This window comes from Manis javanica, chromosome 1 (assembly GCF_040802235.1).
Source record: "Manis javanica isolate MJ-LG chromosome 1, MJ_LKY, whole genome shotgun sequence".
NCBI classification, from domain to species: domain Eukaryota; kingdom Metazoa; phylum Chordata; class Mammalia; order Pholidota; family Manidae; genus Manis; species Manis javanica.
Genome location: NC_133156.1, coordinates 231,511,455 through 231,537,306, shown reverse-complemented (window position 1 = coordinate 231,537,306; position 25,852 = coordinate 231,511,455). Strand labels below are relative to the sequence as shown.

General features: G+C 39.1%; 1 protein-coding gene across 2 annotated transcripts in view; it reads right to left on the bottom strand.

Moving 5' to 3' along the window:
- NBAS (NBAS subunit of NRZ tethering complex) overlaps positions 1–25,852 on the bottom strand; it is a 331,046-nt gene that overhangs the window by 10,467 nt on the left and 294,727 nt on the right. The window contains exons 49-52 of one of the 2 annotated variants that reach the window (XM_073216361.1): positions 10,518–10,657; positions 6,920–7,064; positions 1,456–1,584; positions 28–173 (exon numbers count right to left, since the gene is read on the bottom strand). In XM_073216361.1, coding sequence (XP_073072462.1) covers positions 126–173; positions 1,456–1,584; positions 6,920–7,064; positions 10,518–10,657 — 462 coding nt within the window. In that variant the 3' untranslated portion in view covers positions 28–125. Of the gene's footprint in view, positions 1–27; positions 174–1,455; positions 1,585–6,919; positions 7,065–10,517; positions 10,658–25,852 lie in introns of those variants that run through there. The other variant, XM_037026472.2, reaches the window with a different exon arrangement.

Sequence of the window (25,852 nt, the reverse complement as noted above, 5' to 3'; positions counted from 1 at the left end):
CATTTGAGACGGAATCTTTAAACCAAAAATTGATATACTTGCCAATGGAATGCAGGGGTGCATCAGGAGAGCGCTACGCAGGGTGGACATGGAAAGGCAACGCACAAACCATCACTGTTTCATTTTCAAAGAGGACCAAGGCAAATGGTAGTGGGGACACCTGAGCAGAGATACTAAGACACAGCACAATGGTGGTGAGGAAAATAAAGGCACTGAAAATATGAGCCTAATTTACTTTAGTTTCCCCTTCCTCCTGAGTTCTTGGATTTACAATAAAAACAAAGGCTAAGAAAAAATTCTCACTGTAATTCTTAGTTTCTTGTAAATTCCCAACATAATCCAACTTTAATCTTAGCACAGAGAGGAAGGCCACCAACAGACAAGTCCCTACTTGCGTCTTGTTTCTTATTATGACCGATTATCAGTGATAATGAAGGGTATTCACAAAATCTTTACAGGAGCCTTACATTATTTTAAAAATACATTTGAATGAGTAAAGGCATTAGATTTTTCTCATTTTGTTCATTTTGACTGTTTCCAAAATGCAATTTGTTCTACTTTCTGTAACCATATGAGTAACTTTTATATCCTTTGTCATTAATAGAGTTTTATATCAATGACATTACTTTCACAAATCTCTTCACTATCTTGTGTGGCAAGCATGTACCTCGACTCTTAAGATTCTCTTCACCTCTCTAGTCCCTAGCAGACAGACTCGTAGATTTTTACTTAAAAAAAAAAGTATACACACACACACTACACACAGGACATAAATACTTCAAATGAAAGAATGATCTCCCTACAGTAGGGTAATAACGCGAACTCATTATAACACAACCCCGAGCTATCTAATCCTAAAGTGTAAAATTTAAAAAGGAAAGTGAAAGTTTTTTCCTTAATCCTGGTAACAAGACAATCAGCCTTGAGGGAGACTCTCAAATACATCATTCCCCAAGCCACGGCCCTGCTCAGAGGTGCTTTAGGTTGCCAGAGGAAATAATAGCTTGAGATTTCACATGGACCCAGTGAACACTGCTTGCAGTCACATTCTCACCATTCATTTGTAGATAACCAAACACAGCCAAGCACAGAAAACCTGCCCATGCTCGGGGTTCCTTCTGCCCAAATTTCCTGTGCCAATGACTAGCCCACTAGTCCTAGGCTGCTTGACATTTTCTTATAAAGAGACTAATAACAGCTTCTCTACAAAAACCACTTCTTTCATTGTTTGGATTTGAAATCTTAGCAACTAAACACAAAGTCTGGCTCATGGGAGGAGTTTTGTAAATATTTGTAACAAAACAGTACCTACTACTTAGGCAAAACAGAACTAGCTATTAAGGTCAGAGAATATTGCGGATAAAATAGTCTTAAATCATGGTCATTACTTAGGCGAATGGCAATACTAACTCATTTCTATGAAACATAAAAAGGGGGAGAGGCCCCTGGGAATACCTTAGTAATCGCGGCGATTTGCTCCAGGGCCACGGTGCGAAGAGGCTCGTTCTGGCTCCCGAGGAGCAGCTTCAGGGACTGGAGCAGGAGGCCCTGGTCAAGCAGCAGCGAGCTCAGCTCCTTCACACACTGAAACCACAAGCGCAGGTCTGTGAGGGGGAGAGTGAGGCACTTCGCGTCCCTGGCACTCCTCCGGCTGCGTCTCTCCACACCTTGCTCCCCGAGTGTGTCTGTGTGCGTGTACGGCCGCCTGGATTCAGCGTTCAGCACCTGCTTCACTCACCGTACAGCACACTGCAGAGGTCTGTCCAAGCCATCATTCAGGATGACACTGCCTTTACCGGCTGCATGATGGCCCACTGCGCGGATCCAGGGCTGTAATTTATCCTCCTAAACTCTCAGAGTCCTAGTTTTCTCACAAGTAATATGGAAGTAATTATACCTTCATTTTGATGAGTGTGTGTGTGTGTGTGTGTGTGTGTGTGTGAATAAGTTTTAATGAATGATGTACAATGCTCAGCATATACTATGTGCTTACCAACGGATATCAGCAATTTAAATAGGTAAAAACCTATCTATAATGTAAAGGTGAAGTGAATGCCTGATATACTTAAAATATTCCATCTTCATGAAAACTACCCGTGGTCCAGAAAATGAAAATGTATTTGGATCTCCACAGATATATTTGAATTTTGATTCTCTGACCTTTATTATATTGGCTGAACTTGCCATGAGAGAGCAAGATTTTATATAACAAATAATAATCCTTCCTGGCAAAACTATGAAAGCACAGAAAATAAACTTGCAAGCTATGCCTCCCAGGTCAGTTAGGTGTCCCCTCGGTGTCCTGACTTTTGCTGTAACATAAAGAACAGAACCCCTGAGCCAGGGGCCAATGAGTGCAACCTCCTTATTTAAAGCAACGGATGTTTTTGAAAGAACTGAGGACCACTGCCCTCCACAGGGCTGATCTTTCTTTTGTGCTCCTACAACAGTAGCATATCAGAGCAGAAAATCTCAAGTTTATGATATTTTCATAATCCCTTTACATTATCACAAAGTATAGATTAAGTAAGGATGACACAAAGAAGGGCCTATTTAAAGCTTAGGATGAAGGTCTCTTTGGAATTCCACTCCCTGCAGTTTTCTTTACCTTTCACCCAGCATGTCTCTGCTGGAATCAGCAAGGCCTTCAGATTTCAGACTGGAAAACTGTGCTATACAAACTCGTGTGAAAATTATATCAGTAGGGTAATAGTTCTATAAAATGTGTACTTCAAACATTATGTATTCTAATTCCAAAAAGTGTTCTGTGTGCCTTAAAGCATATATGACACACAGAGGAGTCTCACCCAGCATCTGAGCCAAGAGAAATACAGATTTCTAATCTGGCTCCCAAAGTCTGAAGAAAATACTTGGGAGGATGAAATACAAACTCCCACACACGACAACCTAGGCAGCTGCCACAGGCCACTTCCCCTGGCGTGCCACTGCGATGAGTCCCCTCCGGCGCGCTCCTTAGAGCGTGCTGCCCGGGACACCTTCCTGCCACGATGGGATGTTCTCCGTCTGCACCGCCCCACGTGGCAGCCACACCCACACCCACACACAGCTGATGAGTACACGAGATGTGGCTAGTGAAATGAGGAACTGCATTTTAAATTTTATTCAATTTTACTTGTTTTAATTTTAATGAGCACACGTGTCCAGTGGCTACTGTACCAGACAGTGAAGCTGCAGAGTGGGGGATCTCTCAGACCTTGTGGTCTTGCACACAATGTAACTGCTGCTGTTTGTCTGATTGACCCCTATTTGTTCTTTATGTCTCAGCTTAAAAAGGCACAGGAAACCCCATCTCCTATGAAGGGGCCTCTCATTTCCCGGCTTGGGCATGCCTATATTCAGGCTACACTGTAAATATTCACTACACCATCTGTCATCTTGCATTGTTGTGACTATTCATTTGTCTATCTGTTTCATTTAGGGAACAAGAATATTTTTGCCTTCTCTGTATTTCCAACTTGCTTGGCATATGCTATAAAAACATTTGTATATAATTCTCTCTCCTAGTACTCATATTCGCTTATTCAATACATTTTCAGTAACTGGTAAACAGGTATTTATCAGCGATTTATAATATTTAGACCAAGTGTATCACTTGGCTGACCTTTAGTTAGCTTTGATGAGAAATTTTATTGAAATAACCTGTTGGGTAAACATAATGGATAGATGTCCCATGGCCAGGCAAGGGCCTCTAAGAGTGGAGATCACTATATATGAGCTACTGAGCACTTTTTATCTCTTAGCTAACAGTTACTGGCTAAATACTCCATTTAAATACTATACTGTGTTCACTGGGTATTATCTCGTGTTGCAAGAGGTCAGTTTGTTAGATTTATAAAGGGATTTTAGGAGCTACAAGAGAGGTCAGAGTAGCAAAGAAAAATCACAGAACACCTCACACAGCACCTTCACAGCTCATGAAGGAATGAAGGTAATGAAGGTAAAATGCAGGCATGCTGTATGTAGGAGATCACTATATGTAAAGGAAAAGTTCCTGTAAGTGCCCTGTCATCGACAATTAGGCAAACATGTTTCACAGACCATGAAGTGGGCAACCAAAGGCAGTGGCTTAAAAAAAGTGAGCCACACTAATTTACCTCCACAGTGATAAACATCATGGAGCTCTGAAATCAGACAGTGTCATTTCCAAATTCGGTAAAATAAACTTAAAACATCCCATTTTGTAGTAAAAATGTCCCTTCCTTTTTAACAATTTTAATTCCCATTGAGCACATATAGGGATCAATAAAAACAGTACATAGCATTTGCAAAGTTCCTTTAATCATGGCATGCTACGAAAAAAAAATCTATAAATGTACCCAATTGAAAGACAAACTGAGGCAGCATTAAGGAAAATGAGGAAAAATCACTGTGGCAATAGAACACATTTGATAATCATAATTCTTCAGCTTGTCATATTGGAACAGAGAAGTGATAATGACCTATTTCAAAATGGGGTTCAATCCGGTACCTCTTCTCCACCCCCCACAAATTATAAACTGTGAAAAGTAGTGAATTATGTGCTAAGGAGGAAGCAGTAAACAGGCTCAGCTTGGTGACCCTGTGGAACTGACAGAACCGAATCCCCACTGAGATCACCCCATCTAACCTGTGTCAGGGACCAGAAAACAGAGGTCCAGAGAGTCTGGTGCTTTTCTCATGGTCACAGGTTACGGGGTGGCCCAGTTCTGGGACAGGACAGTTTCGTGCCTCACTAGGGTCCCACTGCCGCCCAGTGTCTGATGTTGCCCGGCTTGCAGGTGCTCCTGGTGCAGAAGGAGGGAAGGCCCGTAAACCCCTCTCCACGGCATAGTGTGAGCAGCGCACTGATGCACACAGGCTAAGGCACTCTGCGACGCATTCTCCTTTCCTTAAAACACACAGGAACCACTGACCAGATGTTTCTGAGATCAGTGTATTCGTCTATTTGTCAAACTACCTCAACAGGGCTACATGGAAACCTATTAGGGAAATGGATCTTTACAGCTATTTAACTTCTCCTCATTAAACCACCAAATCTTTCTTTTTAATTAGAAACACCAAGCATAACTTATCACACATTAGTTAATAAAAGAACGTACCTTTCCCTCTGCATCCTCACCGGTTTCCCTAAGCTTTAAACATGATGCTGACAGGACTCACTGCTCTGGACACTCACTCAGATACATCTCCCACCCATTTCCAAGTGGCCAAAAGATAATCCATGTAGCTGTTATTGAACCCTGATTACCGAGCCAGTGGTATGATGCCATGTTCTCAGTTAACTTACATTTCTTGTCTTAATACTAATTACAGTAAAGCCAACCTAGGGAGGATATTTTAAAAAAAACAAACTTCTCTGGGTAATGATAGAGATCCGAACACTCATTACATCTAAAACACTGATAATCCAGATCTTAGACGCTACAGGCCATTGTTGAACGAAGTACATTAGAAAAGAGAAAAAAATAATAGAACTTACATAACTACATAAGACAGACATTCAATATACATAGACCCCCAGTGTAGTAAGCATGGCTCATTTGGAAATAGCTGTTTTTTAAGCATTCAAGCACAGATCCTTCGGTTAAGGGCCAGATCTACCATCTATTACCTGAGTGATTTGGGGCAAGACCCTTGACCTTAGAGCTCCACTTCATCAGCTATCAAATAGAGATCAAGAAACCTCCTTAGAGGTGGTGGTGAAGGTTAAATGACACTAGTCCTATCTAACAATGCTTGATCTTAGCTTATGTTAAGGCAAAGATGAACCTCATGTTATTTATATATAACTTACCTGGCAGGAGCAATGAACTGTGTTGAGCCCCTACTCTATGCAGTATGTTGAATCCCGCCGTGCATGAAACCGAGATGGTACAGCCATGATTCCCACCCTCCAGGTGTTTATAACATAGAGCAGATCCTAGGTAAGTAGCCGACAGAAGCAAATCACATACCAATGGAGTAAAGGGAAGTTATTTTTGGTGTTGGTAGTTAAAATATTTTACAGAAGAATTTTGTCATTCTGGTAGTTAGAAGACCTCTTTAAATAGGGGCAGTACTTTAGAATTCAACCCAAAGACAATTAGTCCCTCATTCAGAAACAATTCATTAAATGTATATTCATAGTGAGAGTATTTTTCTTGAGTGATTACAAAGAGGACCTAAAGAATCGTATCTACAATTTTATTTTCAAGTTTATCTCCTATGTGGTAGAAACTTGAAGAACAACTAATTAATTTAGTGCCCTTATCTAAATGCTTTAATTTAAGACACATAAATTGCTCAAGCAATCCACTGAGGTCAGACCCACAGCAGGGAGCTGTAGTCAATATGTGCTTATTTTAGAATGTACAGATTTATAATTATATTAAACAAATACCTCTGTGGCAGTTGAACTACAGGATCAAATAGAAAAAAGAGTCAAAATGGAGGTGGTTGAGTTTTTATCCTGTTTAGAGAGGATGAATATCGTGGTTAAGCAATCTGATTACAATGACATAAGAGTTTACAGTCCGAGTGGTTGGTTACCTATGAGCAGAGTGCTAAAGCTCAGACTATGTTACCAACTGTCCTGGTCCAGACAGATGAGCTACCTGAGTTACAGTGACCCCTGGAACATGAACCCAAATTAGACATAAAAGGGCATCCCAAAGGACTGAAAACTGGGTCATACACCGGGACCTGAAACATGAGTATTGCTTCAGAGCTCCAGCGAAGAGAAAACTACCTCAAAGCATCCTTCCAGCATTGCTTTTCTCCATCTGATACAAACTGGGTTTTTAACTACCAATAATGTAAGCTAAATGTTCCTCAAGGACAGTCACTGATACTGCTTCTAATAAAGAGTTTGGCTGAGGAGAGGGACACCCCGGGACACCCCCACACCATCCCTGGAAAGTCACTTGAAATACCCACTCACCTCTGCAGGAAGCCTCTCCTCGGTGTTATACAAAGAGCGACAGATTTTCAAAACTTCATTCCCCAGTCTTTCCTTGTTCTCCACTGTACACCTGGTTAGCATCACCGTGGCTAGTCTCACCCACGGATTACTGGTCACACTGGCTCTGAGGGAGCAAATGCAGGGCGCTGGAAATGACTAAAGCTGTAACAGTTGTGACAAGACATTTTAATATAGAAAAGAAATATCACTTATCGAAGTAAGACGCTTTTGGCAAATTGCAATCCTAATCTAGATGTGTTACTTCCAGTCTACGCGATAGAAAAGGTAACGTCTTATGGAGAAAGAAGAGCTGTGGCACCAAGCCCCCGGCTGCAGGGGGCGGTAGAGCCACACTGGGCGCCGAGCGCCGGGCGCTGTGAAGCCAGGGCACTTCCCGCTCCCGTTCTGTTCTGTGACGTCCTCCTTGGCTGACCGAGAGGAGCTCCTTCCACACTCTCTCCTAGTCCTATGGCACTGGGGAAGCCACCTAACCTTTCTAGGCCTTGTTTATTTTCATTGTGAAAAGGCAATTTAATGTTTTCCTTGCAGGATGGCTGTATTTAATGAATGAAGTTTTTAATTGTGCAGTATCCCTCCTGATAGTAGGCACACCTCACTACCTAAACACTGGCTTTGTTTCTCACATGGTTATGATTATGATTATGATTCTGGGGTCACGGCAGGACTAAACGGCAATAAGGACAGTAGGACAGTACACAGCAGAGGTCGGCTTGGGAGCACAGACTAATGAAGCAACTCGCAGGCGGCACAGAGATTACACTCCGTGCTTCAGATAGTTCTCATTTCTGAAACATAAAAGCATGCAAAAATTTCCCCTATTTCCTTTCTCCAGCTACCACCACGTTTCATAAAAACATCACAACTTAACATTTCAGTAGACAACTTGAAGGTATATTGATTCCATGGCCCAGAAACAGGGTACTAATTTTACTTACAACACTTTACAATAATTTTACTATTTATTAATAGTCTGTTTTCTCATGAGCATAACTCTAGATTCTAGACACTGAACACCTAAGGATGGTCCTTCCCTTGAAAGAATGTCATCCATTGTCCCCTGAGGAAAGTGTCCAATGCAACAATGACAAAGGGACTCACAACGCTAGCCTTCGGCCAAGTCTTTGTGACTCAGCTCCAAGTACGGGCCAGGAACACTGCTTATTCCGGGGTGCAAACAAAACTGAGTGTCTGCTTGGCTGGGGGGTCCGCTTACCCTGCTCAACGCCTCATCCTCTGCTTTCCTCCTGCCAAGTCTGCATTCAGCTCCCCTGCTTTCCTCTAACAGGCTGCCTGGCGAAACACTGCTCTGCAGCACCAGCCGTGGCCCAATGGGCAACGGGGCTTTGAAAGCAATCACCAAAATGTACTGTTCACCAGCAGGCATGATTCACTGGATGAAAAGTAGGAACCCTCCTTAAGCACAACTCTATTGTACCTTCCATGCATTTTCCTATAAGGGACTAAAACTAACTTGTTTCCAGTAAATTAGCAGTCATGTGGATCAAGCGAATTTCTTAGTTTTTAACTTCATGGTGTCAACTGGCGACATTCACTCATTATCACACTCCCCTCCCCTCCCCTCCTGCCTCTCCATCTCCCCAGAATTTTTTTTTTCTTGGTGGTTATTTTGGAAGTGCTGAAGTCATACACTGCATACACCGGATTGCGTCAGGGAGGGGACGTATTCAAAAGAACCTGTTTCTCAAGTACCCCATCAGATGTTTTCCTGCAGTAGATCACCGATTTGAGCCAGGAAATAAGCAGAAACAGAACTTTATTTGACATAACCTCTGGTTATTCCTTTGCTGGAGGAGACATGGATGGTAAGAGGGGTTAGGTAAACTGATAATGCTTTGTTCTTATTCTAATGATTTTACAAAGGAGATTTGTAAAACATAGGTTAGCAATTTACAAGTTTCATTTCATATATTATTACAAAAGAATATGTCTAAAAATTGAACACTTTTGTCTCAAAATGTATTAAATGGTTTAAATACAGAGAATGTTTCAAGTGAAGCTGATTTTGTTTTCTGTGGTCAAGTGATTTGAAATGAGTCAGCATTCTAAAATTGATAAAAGAAACTGTAAAGCCACAGTTAAACTACTTAAAGGTATCACATTTTGAGTTTAAAAAATTTTCTTTAGACTGAGAGATTCATTTTGAGAGTATGAAGAAATCTATAATTCAACCCTAATGATTTTCTAAAAAAAGTAAAGCCTCACCGATAACGAATTAACAGGTCCCATATCTATACCACATTATCACCACTAGGAGTTGTTTGGAAACAGATTCCCAGGCTTGCAGAGGAGTCTGGGACTCGGCAAGTCAGGCACGGGACTCTGTGTTTAACAAGCACCCGTATGTTCTGAGCTCTGCCGAGATAGCTGGGAACCAAATGGAAATGCTGCTTCAATGCCCTGTACAAGAAACACTGAAGGTTTTATGCTGTGAGAGCCTGTACTGCAGTTTCAAATAGTGAAGGTTAAGAACCTGTTCTTGAAAGCTACGTGTCAGCATGTCATCTCTGCCACAAATGACAGCACTCGAAGGAGCTTTTTTTTTTTTTTTCCTTTCTGAAAACACTTGGTTAAAAAGCAAACAAAATAAAAACACCACTCTCCTTGGTTTGTCTCAGAGATTCTCATCTCAGGGTTAAGGTAAAAAGTCTTCTGCAGATATTCTTTAGCAGCCCTGAGCTGCTCACAGAACAACTTATTTTCTGGAAAACAGCTTTAAGTTCGGAGGTGCAGAGACATGCCCCGGCCTGCTGTGCGCAAGTGCTGGCCGAGTGTGCGAAGGACCAGATGAGAGCTGGGGGCAGGCAGCATGTGGGACAGAGGCACAGCTTCTCCTATTTTTTGCCAACAAGGAGCAGCAGTTCATGACAGAGGGCATATGTGCTTAGAGGAAATCCGGCCATGTCTTCCACAGCGATCCCTGGCTGACAGCACAAGGATAGTAGGGCTACTCCAGGCAGCGATGAGTGGCAGCTGCAAGCTCCGCATGACGTACAGGAAACAGGAGCTCTGAAGGTGCCAGTAGCTGGTCAGAATTCTGCCTTTTCCACTTAACAGCAATGTGATGACTAAAGTTACTTAACTTCTGAGCTTCAATTCCCTCAACTACACGATTAGATAACATCACCTTCCTGTGTAGGTTTGTTCTGTGAATTGATAATATATGTAAACTGCACATAACATTGTGTTCTCAATGAATGGGGATTATCCACTTATGCCATACGGAATCTCAGGTTAGTATTGTAAGCTGTGTTAAAAGAGAGCCAAAAGACGTCCAGCTGAAAATATTGCAATGGAATTACTGTGTTGACACCAGATTCAGATGTTATTATCAAGCATTGTCTGATGTTTCTGAGTAAAATATTTCGGTTAGGGGCAAGAAGAAACGAAAGAAACTGAAATATTTCACAAACAATTTTAACTTCCACTACAGGTTAATATTGATTTGATATACTTCTTTTATGGCCTCTTTTGAAGGTATTGACTTTTTGAAACTAAAGTCCAGACCAAAGAAAAGGAATTTTATGTCAACACTTACACATATTCATGTTTCACAGGCGGCCAAGCTTGCAAGAGCAAAACCAGGTGCTGAAACTCCACCTCCTGGTGACTGGATTCCAGGAGTTCCATGAAGAGAGCATGGCGGGTCTCCTCATTCTCAATGTCAGTTATGTCTACCTGCAAGTGCAAATATACGTTTGAAACTGGTGACAAAGGCTACCGAATTGGTTTATAAAAAATCTAAATTTGATTATTTATTTTTATTTATTTTTATTTTGCTATCATTAATGTATAATTACATGAACAACATTATGGTTACTAGACTCCTCCTATTATCAAGTACCCCCCACATACCCCATTACAGTCACTGCCCATCAGCAGAGTAAGATGCTATAGAGTCACTATTTGTCTTCTCTGTGTTGTACTGCCTTCCCTGTGCTCCACCCACTACATTATATATGCTAATCGTAATGCCCCCTATTCCCCTTCTCCCTCCCTTCCCACCCACCCTCCCCAGTCCCTTTCCCTTTGGTAACTGCTAGTCCATTCTTGGGTTCTGTGAATCTGCTGCTGTTTTGTTCCTTCAGTTTTTGCTCTGTTCTTATACTCCACAGATGAGTGAAATCATTTTGATAAAGCAGTCTTGTGAAAATTTTTACATGTTGAAGGATGATTCAACACTCCCAGCACACCCCACAAACCTTCAAAAGCTCTATGCCTTACCCAATTTCAAAAATTTGTATTAAAACTGTTCAGAACCAATCATAAGAAGGTTCTTAATGTTCGTTAACAAAATTAATGAAAACAGGTACATTCCCACAGAGCTGCCTTATTGGCACTCGATATGTTTTGTTAAAACACTGAATTGTTTTATGTGAAATTATAATAGTTCACCATAGTCAACATTAGCTGAATATTTTTAGATTATCCTAAATGCATTTCTAATTTTCATTTTAGTATTACTGCCAAATCTTCAGATTGCCTAAAATATTTCTTTAAAGTTTTTAATTTTTTATTTCTTGATGTTATTTTTTGTCATAGTATTTTCTTGCTATAAATCAAAATAAAGTAAAATATCTCTTATTCACATCTCATTTCTAATGCAAACAAGTCCCAGTCAAATAAAGAATACTAATTTTTCCTCTCATTAAATGACGCAATCTTTTACACTGAAGCAGTCCTAAAACAAATCGTATCTCCAATACCTCCAGGAATAAAAATGCTACTTTAAATTAAAATGAAATTTTAAATACAAAAGTAAGCCAAATGCTGGTTCTCGTTATCTAGCCTCTTTTAACACGGATTTTTTATATTTGAGTACACAAGACTCAGATGTGTTTCCTTGAAAGGATAATGAGGACGGTTACCTATGTATTTCTAAATTGTACTAATGCATGTTTCCAAAACATATGATTTAATGGCCCTTCTGGCTCAGATCCCAAGTAGCCATCCAATAAAGTCATACCATGAATTCTGCATTTTCACCAAAGCTGGTATGTACAATGAAATGATTGGTAATTACTATGGGAAGTGTTGCTCACAAAGTGACCCATCAGATCTTTCAGAACCTGCCATAAAGCCCCACATCATTCTTCTGTGGAATAATAACCCCAAACCATTTTGTAGTTTTTGAAATAATTTCGTAAATCAGTAAGTCAGTTGGCCCTTACAGGGTTTTCTGTGGAGAACAGCACAGGTATTTTTAACCCCATCTTAACCTCATCACTATTAACCTTACAGATGAGGAAATGGGCTGATCTGTCCTGGTAGGTAACGTGGCTAGCAAGTGACACAGCCAATAAATATACAAATATAGTCAAATCAGGATGTTCTGAAACCAGAGGATTCAGTAAGCTAGATGAACTCTGAATTATTTAAATCGGTGGTCTAGTTGGGAAATTGGCAATATTTTCTCACCTATTTATATAAAAATGTTTAAAAAATAATTTCAAACTCAAGACCTCTCTCCAGTTACCTGACCTGCCCTCAGCTCCTCTCAGTCTTGGGGCCTTTTTGTGTCTTTCATCGCATACACACCCACCTCACGAACTCGGATCTGTTTCCTCTGCCCGGCACATTCTTTCTCCAGGTATTCGTGTGGCTCATTCTCTCATTTCCCTCAAGTTCCTCAGTCACCTTGTCAGAGAACGCACTGGGAAGCTGCCCTGCGTGAACCAGCAGTCCCCACCCTCTCCATCTCTCTCACCTTGTTTCATTTTCCTTTCTGGCACTTACATGTACGTGACATGTTAGGTACTTATTTGTTTATTGCCCTTCTTCTTCCATAAGAATGGAAGCTCCTTGGAAACACTGGTTTATTCCCACCACTTAAAATAATTCCTGATACAGTGTAAATGCACAGTACCTACTGAGTGAATGAACAAGCTAAGGAATAGGTATTGAATGAATGAAGGTAATTCGCCATTTATAAAATATTTTAGCACAGAATGACATTAAATCTTCATGGAGCTTCCATCAATTTTTGGCTGTTTTCTACTGGGGGTAGAAGGTTTAGATGCTGCTGAGAAGGAAATTACTGAAAACCACCCACAGAAAGCATGTTTATTGACATTTTGTCTTGACCAATGATGCCTTGCGGCAAGCTATGTGATTTCAATAAAGTCCTTCTCTTCAAGGCTCATATTACTCATCAGAAAAATGGGCTCCAAAAATCCCATAAGTCTCAATAGTTCTGTGGAGGCGCCTGGAGGTCTGCAGTGGGGAAAATGTTATAAATGACTACTCTTTTTGTTCAGTCAGAACCTGGACTTTACAGAGTTTATTTGTAGAACAACGTTTTGTGTTTTAAAATTTGTGGAACACGTTTTGCGTTTTAAAAATATTTAAAATATTGAATGACATGTCTCTAATCTTCCTAGAAGTGTCAATATTCCACTTTCTGGTCTATAATTAACTGCAGTATAATTATTAACAAGCAGTTGCTCTCCTACATGAGATGCAGAGTCTATATGGGTTATTTGACACATGGAAAGGAAAAGATTAGGCGAAAGTGATTTATGTTTTCAGTATCATTTAGATTTCTTTCTTTTCAGAAACTGTAACAACTTATAAATTTTTAGGACATGAACCATCACAAGGGAAGAAAAGAGTATCTTAAAGCTTCCCAATTTGGTGGAAGACATGAACCTGAACATTCAAGAAGCTGGGCTACCCCCTAACAGGGTAAACCCAAAAAAGTTATGATGGCAAGGGGCATCATGATTAAACACTTGAAAACTAAAGATGAGGAAAAATCTTGAAAACAACCAGGGAGAAGAACACATTACCTACAGTGAAAACAACAATTTGAATACCAGTGGATTTCTCATCTGAAACCATAGGGGCCAGAAAAAAGAGGCACCACATTTTCCAAGAACTGTCAACTGCAAGTTCTATATACAGCAAAGTGATCTTTTAGGAGAAAAAGGGGAAATAACATTCTTAGATATGAAAAACTAAAAAACATTGTCACTAATAGCTCTCATTTTAAAGACTGGCTAAAGGAAGTTTTTCAAATAAGGGAAATGATATAAGAAGGGTCTTTGGAGCATGGGAAGGAAAAATGAAGAGTAGAAAGAGCAGAAATATTGGTAAATACAATAGCCTACCTTTTTCATAGTTTTCCAAATTATATTTGTTGATTAGAACAAAGATTATAACACCAACTGATACTCAAGACAAAGACATTTAAAAGTGGGAAGGTAGAGACCCAAATGGAAATGTTATTTCCACATTACACTCCAAGGCAAGGATGTGCACTCCTACCCACTCTTATTCAGCATCTTACTGGAAGTCCTAGCCACTGAAATAAAGCAAGAAAAAGAAATAAAAGGCACACACATTGGAAAGAAAAAAATAAAATTATCTTTTCAGATAACATGATTGTCTACATAGAAAATCCCAAGAAATTTATTAATAAAAAACCAAAAAACCCAAACTTAGAATTAATGAATGAGTCTGCAAAGTCACAAAATAAAAATGTCAACATACAAAAAAATCATATTGCTATATACTAACAATGAACATGTGAAAAGTAACAATAAAAATATCATAGCATTATAATTGTTTCAAAGAAAATGAAACAGGTATATGTGCAGGATCCATATCCTAAAAATTATAAAATGACGACAGAAAATCTAAATACATGAAGAGATCAAAAATTTCTTTGATCAAATAAGTGATCAAAAATCTATCTCAAAAAAGATCCAAATGAAGAGATACACTGTGTTCATCAATGGGAAGACTCTACATAGTAAAAACATCAGTTCTGCCTGAACGGACTTTGGGCTTAATGCAATACCTACCAAAATTCCAGCAAGCTTTTTTTTGTAGATTTAGATAAACTTCTATGTTATAATTGTATATGGAAAAACACATGCCCTAGAATAGGTAAACAATCTTTAAAAAGAATGAGGTGGGAGGAATAACTGTACTTGATATTAAGGCTTATTATCTAGCTGCAGTAAGAAAGGTGGTATGATATTGGTAGAGGATAGACACAAAGATCAATGGTACAGACTGGAGAGCACAGAAATGCATACGCCCAGCTGATTTTTGAGCAAGGGCAAAAGCCTGTCAATGGAGGACAGACAGCATTTCCAACAAAATGTTGCTGAAGGAAGTGGACATCCACGAGAGAAGTAGGAAGGGAAAATGGGAGGCGGGGAGAGAGGGAGACGAAGAAAGAAGAAAGAAACCTCAACCTAAACCACACACCATATACCAAAATTACTCAAAGTATGTAAGATAGTCAAGTTATTAAACGTAAAATGTAAAACTATGAAGCTTTAGGGAAAAAAAATCTGAGAAAATCTTTGGGACCAAGGGCTAGGCAAAGTGCCTCTGCTCACAAGACTTGCTTGAAATGTGAGAAGCCCACAGAGAACTGTCTCTCCACAGCTTTCTGGGATGTTCAGAACTCATCCCATTGGGGAAGAGTCCGAGGCCAACCTGTCTTAATGTCAAACTCTGGTTTTTAGAAAAGAGTATTAAATAAAGGTTCCCAAACATGGTTTTCTAGATGATGAGTTACTCCTTCTTCTTCCTTGAAAAGCAGTATTTAGTTTAAAATTTAAGAAAATGAATACATACTGTATTTTAAAAAGTCAGTTTCCATAATTAGACTTGTATTTACTGGGTCTCAATACCATTGACTTATGAGTTATTTTTATATATACTATTATATGTATTCTCTTATCATTTATTTTAGCCCTATTTATGAATTCTAGTCATTTTCAGTATTTTTCTTGGTTTTTCTAGAAATTAGAATGATGTAATCTATAAATAATGGTAATTTTGACTTTTTAAAAGTTACATCGCTTATTTCTGCCTCTTGTCTTACATTGACTAGGATCCTAAAAAATAATGGGGATTCTGGGCACTCTTGTTTTGTTCTTAATTTTCCTAATGAAAATGCCTCCAAATTTTCAGTGTTAAAAAATCAGCCAAAATGAAATTCTAGTGCTCAGCAGAGAATATGGAACATAGCAAACAATCAATACATAGATGCTATAATAAAAATATTATCTATACTTCCTTTCTGTAAGATGGTCTTGACTAAACATATTTTCATAACACAACTAATCATGTTGCTCTTTAATAGTTAAAAAAATAAGTTGAAGAAAATTACTGTCATAAATCTGGAAAAAATATTAGGGAGGAAAGTAGTGCTCTGAGATGAAAAAGGTTAAAGCGAATGGGGGCTTTACAGAGGCTTACAGAAATTCTGAGTAATGTTCATTAGTATTACTATCATGGGAATTTAAATTTCCTAAAAATTCTGAAAACAAGGCACCTGGGCTGAGCACGAATGCGGACCTAGGAAAGAATTAGATACTCTTTTCTAGGAGGCAGTGGAGTTCACATTAAAGATACAGTCCCAGCATCTACATATATTTCATAAAAGTATGACAAGTACAGAGAACTGAAGTAAGGGCCCAAACAGCCACAACATGAAATGACTACAGAACATATTTTAACACAGAGGAAGAAATACTTGCAGGTGGCTATCAAATGCTCCAATATGCCTCACTGAGGAGACTGTAAATGATCAAAGGCAGTTTGATGAAAGATGCGGCTTTCAAAATAGTGCCGATAAAGTCAAAGTACCACATAAATATATTCATTGTGGAGACATTACTAGACTTTCTTACGGCTTAATTTCTTCTGTAAGATGAAGATAACACATTTATATGACGGTTGTGATATTAAACAAGAGAATGTGACTAAAACAGCAAGGACTGGCACATGCTAGGCATGCTATTATCTAAATAAAATGCATATGAAAAAGCAGAAAGCTGGATGTATGCTATTTCTTGTAATAAGAATTATGTCTAAAGATGAGACACGACAGAAAAAATTGTAAGGAAATATGGCTGTTTTAGGATAATGGAATCATGTGCAACTTTTATCTCTTTTTAAAAATCTCATTTATTTGTGCAATGGATGTAGTATTTGAAATGACTCTTAAGCATACATCCACAGATGAGTGAAAACAAATAGCAACTTCTCTCAAAGTTTTTTTTTCTACACTTTCTTTTGTCCTTTTTCCCAGTGAAAAAGAAAGTAACATATACATCTTCTAACATCTCTGTTCCTTCCCAGGTAGCCGTTTAGCACTAAGTAACAGGATTTTAAAGGGGAAGTTTCAAATGTGACAAACTTAAGACTACCTCTTTTCCTTTTATCTCTGAAAATGATGTTTCTCTTTTTTGAATTAGGTGACTTTAGCCCTTGTTATAAGTCAGTTTGTCAAGTAGCTGTAGCCTCCTTACCAGAGTCACTGTCTTTAAAAAAAGTGGACTGAGTCACCTATTCTCACACGAGAACAGCTTTAGCCTTAAATTTCTCTGTGGCTGCTGAAAGTGAACATAACTATCTTAAACTGAGGCACCTCTCTGAAATCTGCAACCTGCTACAGGCATTGACGGTACATTATTCTATCTCCGGGTATTTGTGAATACAAAATCCATACTAGTGCACGTAAAAGTACCTTATTAATAGAAAATAATCACCAGCACATAGAGGATTATTACTGATAGTAGTAATATCAGTCACCATATTCCTACTTCCATTGGAGGTGAGCTGTTAGCTTCTAAAGGACTCATGATGACATCAGAGTTAAAGCTGCAAAGTAACTGCAATTCCTTTCATGAACACAACAAAGTCAGACTGAGCCATCTCCGTGTGCAGGGCTTTGAAATGTAAAACAAACAAGCAAAAATCCCAATTTCATTAGATACACAAAAATATACAAAGGTGACAGAGTTGACCTCTAGAATGATCCCTGTCTTGTTAAAGACTCCTTTTATAAGGTTTTAGGTGGCCAACACAGCCTGTGTGTCCAAAGGATCTAACCAAGATCTCTGGCGACAGGACATCAGATTTTTAGAAGACCAAAAAAGTCCTAGGCTGTTGGGCTAGCTGGTGGACTTGCCCTAAGCTGTTAGACTACCTCATCCATCTAAGCAGTATTTAGACTAGCGCCTGGCACACAGTACATACTCAATAAAAGTATTACGGGTTTTAAATATTACGATTAGACAAGAAAATATAAATAGCACATAAATTACAATCATGTCCATTTCTGAGTATTTATGGGTTTTATTAAATAGAAAATACAAAATTGTGGTAATTGCACTATGGTTTAAATATTAAAAGTAAGGTAACTATTTCCTGGGGGTTTTCTATGGCAGAGAACTAAAGAACAGATGTAGCTATTGACAGAATTTGAAGTGCTCAATCTTGCACTGCTTGTTCTAAAGGCAAAATATGTTGAGACAGCCTGAGGGTTCACATGACCTTCCCAAGTCCATGCGAAGGGGAGAAGATCCACCATAAGAAGGGTGTCCTGACAAGGAATAAAGAAATGAGCAATAATTCATTCCAACCTTTGCCTCTAGGTCTGGTGATGACCGTACACTTCTAGCCTCTGCTTCCCTCTTAAGGCGCTCATATCAGGAAAATGAGCGCCTATTTGTGAACTGCTCAAGAAAAAATGGCACCCAATTGCCATAAAAAGTCTCTCGTAGGATATAACAAAGATGCCCTTTGGATGGGTAGAACTCAATCAAAGAACAATAATTTAGGTTCCCAAGGGGTTTCTAGATGTTCAGAAGTTGTATGCGTGGATGCATAAACACATATAAACAGAGAGAGGCTAGCAACTACAATTCTGAGCCATGTTTTACAGTATACTATGTGTTTTAATATATCTTTAAGCACAGAAATTACACAATAAAACATTCCATAATCATTCCCCATAAATGCTGTTGCAACTTGAATACATAATACATGTTTTCACATCGCCAAATATCTTACGAAACATTTTAAAAATGAGACATATAAGGGAAATACTGTGTTAATAAGAAGAGGAAAGATTCTGCCTTACAATTTTCTCTCAGACAAAAAACCAGTCATGCCATATGAGCCCCTATGTGTGGTTAAAGAGCTGCTACTGAAGCTAACTTTTAAAGGCCAGGTTTTGTTTCCTAGCTAATGTTGATGAAGTATTAATAAAATAATTCATGGAGTTGGAAATGTTTTCACTGTAGTGTATCATTCAGACTCAGGTTTGAATGTTGTCCCTGCCACAAATAGCTTTGTGACCATGCATCTCTATCAGCCTTAGTGTTTTCATATGCAAAAATAAGGTAATAATACTTAACCTATCAGGTTACTTTGAGAATAACAGGCCATAACCGAATATAATACAATATAATACACATAAAGACATGCACACCATTATAGGTATCTAACACTGAATTAACAATGCGCTACTACTACTAGTAGTTCTTGTTCTACCACATTTAAGAGATACTGTATAGATTTCTTAACTACTGTGGCCTATTTCCTCATGTGTTGAATATGGCCTTACCTCATGGATGGTAAGATCACCTACGTCAGAGGGTTATTATGAGGTTTAAATGATACTATATACATACAAAGCCTAATGCTCAGTCCACAGAAGGTCCTAAAAACATAAAAAATAATAGTACATGTAGTATCTTCTCAGTTAAGTGAAAACAGTTTTCTGATGTAACTTCAGAGATTTTATTTTGACTATACTTTTTAAAATTCCAGTTATACGTTATCCAGTGACACTTCTGCATAGCAGAAGAAAATGGTGGCCACCAAATTAAGAATGCCTATGTAATCCCTCAAACAAAAAGAATAACAAATAAAACTATATAAAACCCATACATTCAGCACAATTAAGGGCCAAGAATGTCCAAACTTCAAAATATAAGAACTAAGTAAGAAAAAACACCAAACTTGAGAGAATGACCTCTGGATTTACACTCCATGTAGATGTTTCACATATTCAAAAAGTAGACACATAATTGAAATACACAAGAACAGGGCAAACCATACAAACAGAAATAAAATGAACGTAACTGGAAGTGAATAAGAGTATGTGCGTGTGTGCGCTTGAGCATGCGCATGTGTGAGAAAGAGAAATAACCTTGAAAAAATAGTATTTTTGAGTACTATTACTCTGAAGCTAAAGACAAAAAGAGCTCTATACAAATGTCCCAGTTAGTAAGGGGGCTGACATTTCCAAAACTACTTCATATGTATCCTAGGGATAATAAATAAATATGTTGTGGATAATGAGTCAAGTTTCTCACTGACAAAGAAAGGAGTTTACAATTAAGAGCCTAGAATGAACTGTGCGGAATTTGAAGTATCACTAGGAACTCATGGTTTTTAAAGTAACAGATGTCGGTGTGTGTTCTGTTCCCTTAGAAGATCTGGAAGTTATAATACTACAATATCATCAAGTACCTCTAGCACCCAAGCTTGGCTTCTAAATACCATTCTTGATTTTTAAAAATCAAGGCTCTTCAAAGTCAATGACTGAATCAAGAGCTGGGCAGGGAGAGTTCACACACCTCATGGTTCAAAAAGTGATGGGCCCATGTCAAAAGATAGGGAATAAAAACTGAAGGGAACCCCCAATAGCCAAATCTGGGATAATTTCAGCAAAAAATAAAAATGATGATAGCAATGGATTATAGCCATAGAGCAAAATTAGAATCTTTGAGCTTGAAATTATATGAATAAATACACATAAAGAGAGAAGAATAAATGATAGGATAAAAAAACTCCATTTGGCCAACACCACAGTGATAATTATCTCAAGCAATAATCATCAATGCATGCCAAAATTAGTGGGTGAAAGTATGAGGAGAAAAACAATGTTTACACAATCTTGAAGAACCTCTTCACTAGATACTTATTAAATTACAAACACGAAAATGATAATTTTATGGAGAAGAAATATGGTTGACAACACCTCAGTCAAATGATCAAAGTTAGGAGCCATGGAACAAATCAACACCATGTACCTCCTGATACTTTGAACAAAAGACACAACATCACTTCTGTGGTATTCTAACCAAAAATGAAAAACTTCAACACAGGAATGAAAATCAGACGAAGTCAAATTCAGTGACATTTTACAAAGTCATTGGTCAGTACTTTTTAAAAACGTCAAGTCATAAAGAGGCAGGGGAGGGGGATGAATGAGGAGCTGTTCCGGATTGAAGGGCACTAGGAGACCTGACACGCGAATGCGATGTGTGACCTGGACCGGACGTAGTTCAGAAAAAGACATCAGTGGTACAACTGACAAAACTTAAATAATACAAAAGTTAGATAATGGTATTTTATCAGTGTTAGTTGTGGTTATCTGAGATATAAGTTTCTGGTAAATTTTCAGGAAGATATAAAAGTCTTTGTATAATTTACGCTTTCTTTTTTGGTGAATCTGAAATTATTTCAAAATGAAAGTTAAAAAAGAAAAGTTACTCCCAGCTACATCATATCCCCACCATTCTCCAAAATTCAAACACTTGTGTTTTTCTCCCCTTTTCCTTAAGCCCTTCTCTCTGATCCTCAAAAGGAAGGAAAAGATGAGGCTGTGAGGCGGCATGTCGGAGCACGGATGCCGAGGTGGTCACCCCTGCGGGGAAAAGGCACTGCAGGTAATTCTCCCATCACAAAACGAAGCCCAACTGGCAGCTGAGCTGGCTCCAGGAGAAGGGTGCCCTGGGGTGGAATCAAAGCAATCCCCATCCAGTGACATCTACTGAACCCCGGTTACTTGCAAGGAAGCAGCACTGTTAACATCTGAGGCTATGGAGTCCAGTTCCCTGTTCGTGCAGAGATCCTAAAACAAAGATCTGAGCACGGTGCTTCTCTCTTCCATGGGGCTGTAGCACCATGTAGGTAAAAACCCGAGCAGGTGACTGGGCGCTCTCCAAGTCGGCCTGCTTCTTTCCAGTTTCATTTCTTCCCTCACACCATACACCCTCAGTGCAAGAGTCACCTGCTCAGGGCAGACTTTCCTCACGGCCTCCAAATGGATGGCTACATGCCCTCCCTCTAACCCGACACACTGGGCAGACATCTACCACAGCACCTCCACATTCAGACAACTCAAGCCTGTGTGTGCACCTACGTTCCCCACTGAACTGGAGTCCTCACACCCACATGGTCCATCTACCTGGACTGTAGTTAGAGCTTGACATGCATCATTCCACTCCAACATTCATGTCTTATTTCCCTTTTATACACAAGGGAACCACAGGTTGGGAGAGGTTTACTAACTTCCAAGGTCACAGAGCTAGTGATTGGTGAAACTGGGATTTGAATGCAGGTCTGTGTGGTAAAGAGCACAGTGAATGGTGCATAATCTATGCTTGAAGGATCGATGATGACTATGTCACATCTTGTTCTGTTTGAACAGTTATTGGGCATGGCACTTTTCAGAATGTTTTAACTGAGCAGCAGTTAACATATACAGTGCTATGTATTGAGACAGTGAAAAATGCTAAAAGATAAAGCAATGCTTTCCCTAGTTGAAATCTTCATTTCTCATACCCACTTACATGCAATCCAGGTAAAGTAAGAGTGGAAAGAAAAAAATGATCCAATCATGCATTATGCAGTCCAATGTTACCCAATGTTACTGCAGAATACACTCCCCTGGCACGTGGGAAGAAGTGTGTTACAGAATCAAGAACACAGGCTTTGGGGTCAGACAGAACTGGTTTGAACCCGAGTTCTATCATTCACAAGCTGGGTAACCTTATAGGTCATATGACCTTATTGAGAACACAGAGGATGGTAACTAGTTGCAAAGCTGTTCTACAGATTAAATGCAGGAATGTGCACTTAGTATACATTCCACATTCCTTTCTTCTTCCCCCAATGATGCCTGTGGCAAGATGACAAATCTTTAAAGGGAAGAACCCATTATTCATGAAGAGTCTCTAAATATCTGCAGAATCCAGCAATATGGAGTATTTAAGGTAAATCCGAGGAAGTAACTTCTGTGTACTGTACATCTATGCTCTCTTCTATAAACTGTGACTACTGAGCTGGGGTACTTTTGAAAGTCTTCTCTAATTCTAGGAATCTATGAATTCATGGCTATTAGGACACATCATATGTGAGGATGCATATATGTTAAGCATCAAATATTAATCTACATTAGATTAAACAAATCATTTATGGCAATGAGTCTTAGCTTTTAAGGCATGTAAGGTAACAGTAACTTCTTTGTAAGCAGCTAAATGCAGCTTTGCAAACTGAATTCTTCTACTGTTCTTTGCCTGCACTGTCTGCTACAGAAGTGCACATTTTGTTAATGTTTGGGCAAATGACACTAAATGGCCTCTGACCAGAAGGGTTAATATGTACTTGCATGTCCCAAAGTAGGCAAAATCTATGAATTTGTAATGAGGTCAGAAATTATCTTTATCTAATTCTTTCTGGTGATCATTTACAACCACAAATTCAGACAGGCTGAAATTTTAAAAGGTGAAACTCTTAGCCACATGGTCTTTTTTACATAAAAACAGGAAAAAAAAAACACCTGAGGTGATGGGATATGCAATTTTTAAAGGAAAAGCATATTTTGACCCATATTTTTCATGCCCCAGTTAACTAGAAAAATCACAAAACCTGAAAAACTCACATAAATTGTACCAAGGATATTAGCACAATACATTCACCTCCCCACCTCCATCCTACCACCCCAACCCCCCACCCCCACCCCCACCAAGGTCCTCCGTGCTGGGGCACATTTCTGGAACGGAAAGGAAGGACTCTCACGCTGTTGAAAATGAAGGCCTCTGAATTTCTAATCCTGTTAACTAATCATTAGAAAACTAGAAAACGCTGTCTCTCTGAGAACCAGTGAGGTGGTAGGCTCCACCGACTCTGTTTAATTTTGCAGGAGCTGGCTGGCTTCCCAGCAACACACTGATTTGTGGGGCCACTACTCTGGGCACCTCGAGGATAATTAAATATTAAGTTCCTCTTTGATGTATGCAAAGTCTGCCTAAGAGGATTACTAGCCACAGCAAAGGAAACAGTCCCACATTTTCTGGTAATTGACCATTGCAGTATCATTACCTATTCTTCTCTTTACTCTGTAAGAATCTGTCTCTAGTCTTAATATTACCTTTGAGAATGGAGCAGAAAGTAGGGAGAATGAAAATGAGAGCCTGTGCAATCACCAGTTTGGGGTCTTGTAGATGTTTGGAATGTGGAGATAAAGAAGACTGTTTAATGTGTGTGAGAGAAATGACAAAGGTGAGCAGACCTTTACCTCCTCCAGTTCAAAGTTCCATGTTACACACTAAATAGCCAAGGCTCAGAATTTACGAATTTTCTCCAAGATTATGAAACAGCAGTCGAAGGAGGGTGGAAACACTTGCCTGTGATTTTTCTAATGCCCTGATTTTCCTACTGCTACTGTGGAAGCTAACACAGTTTTCTGAAAACAATAATGAAGACAACCTCACATTTAATCTGTGGGCCCAGTTTGGTAACATCCCGGAAGTTGCTGCTGTTTCCATCAGAAGTCATTTTTCTGTATTCATTTCCATGTGGCAAGCAGCTATTTACAACTATAAGACAGAATTTCCCACCAAAGTCACTTGTCCTCCCATATACATTTGAATCGGCAATGCCAGGGTGACAAAGAATATTTAAATTTTATAGGAGAAGGACACCCCCACTGATTCATCTTTTGGAGAAGACTACAGGGAACAGCATAATTAAGCACTAGAATAGTCTACTTATTTCCACTGCCAAATACTTTAAGAAACACGGACTATTATCTTCTAAGAAAAGGGAAACTGTTTGTACACAAAATAAAAGTAAGAGAGGAGAACAGAAAAAGAATGAGAGGACATGGTATGACTTTTACAGAGCCTGGAGACTTCTGGGAGAGACGTGTTCTAGAGGCCTTCAGAGTGTGCAGCACCAGGGGAGACACTGGTAAGGTGAGGAGCTACGTATGGACTTTGCAAATGAGAGAGAAAACTGGAACTCAGTGAAATAAAGTCAACTCGCTTTAGAGCAGTGCATGGAGACGGAACCTTAACAAAGGCTAAGCTCTTTTAATTCTGTTTTTGGAAAAAATTAAGCTATAAAGAAATTAGCATCTCAGAAATACTCAGAAATCATTGAAATCATTCAAGCTGCAATTTACTGAGTAATTGGAACACTGAGAAAAGCTTCAAAGAAGAAAAAATGGTTATACTTATGCTATTTCTGAAGTATTTAGGCCCAAATATCAAAGTGTATGTTCTCGTGTGTCAACATGACAGGTAAGATGGATTTTTCCCCTTTCCTGGCTTCCACATTGTTTTGTAATATTTTCGGTGTATAGATCTGACATAACGTGAAGCGCGGCTCCAGCCAGAGAAACCAGCCTTCTCAACCTACCAGGCCAGCCACTGAGGCAAATGTAACTGTGCAAGAGTCAGAACTGGAAAAACGGAGGTTCTGTCTGAAAAGTACGTAAGAGTAGGAACATTTATTTGTTTCAGGATGAGTTAGAACCAGAGGTTCCTCATGTCAAAAATAACATGACCTAACTGGAGCTCACCTAAGGGTGCTGCAGGAGCCTTGGTCTGCTGCAAACAAGCACACGCCCTATCGTGTACCACGCCAGGGACCTGGGACAGGGGTTACAGCCTGTTGGTCTGTGTTCACAGACTGCTCTGTAAGACGACTGTGGGTTCTCAATCAAGTTCAAGGCAAAATGTTAGAACTAAATATGCTGGTAAGGTCATGGTGTTTCAGAGAGAGTATTCCTCCGATATTAGTGACTGTAATACATTACAGCAATTTGGCAAGATTATTTTCACACATACATCTTTTTTTGAATCTCAAATTCCCTAACTCTGAAGAACCCCAGATAATAATATGTATCTAATTCTCTCATAGAGGAAATAAGTATAAACTAGTAATTATGATTATGCTCTGAGATATGTCTCAAGATATTTTTAATATTTGATACATTAAAAAAATTTACTGTTCTTTAATTTTTGGTAATAAAAACTTTTGGTA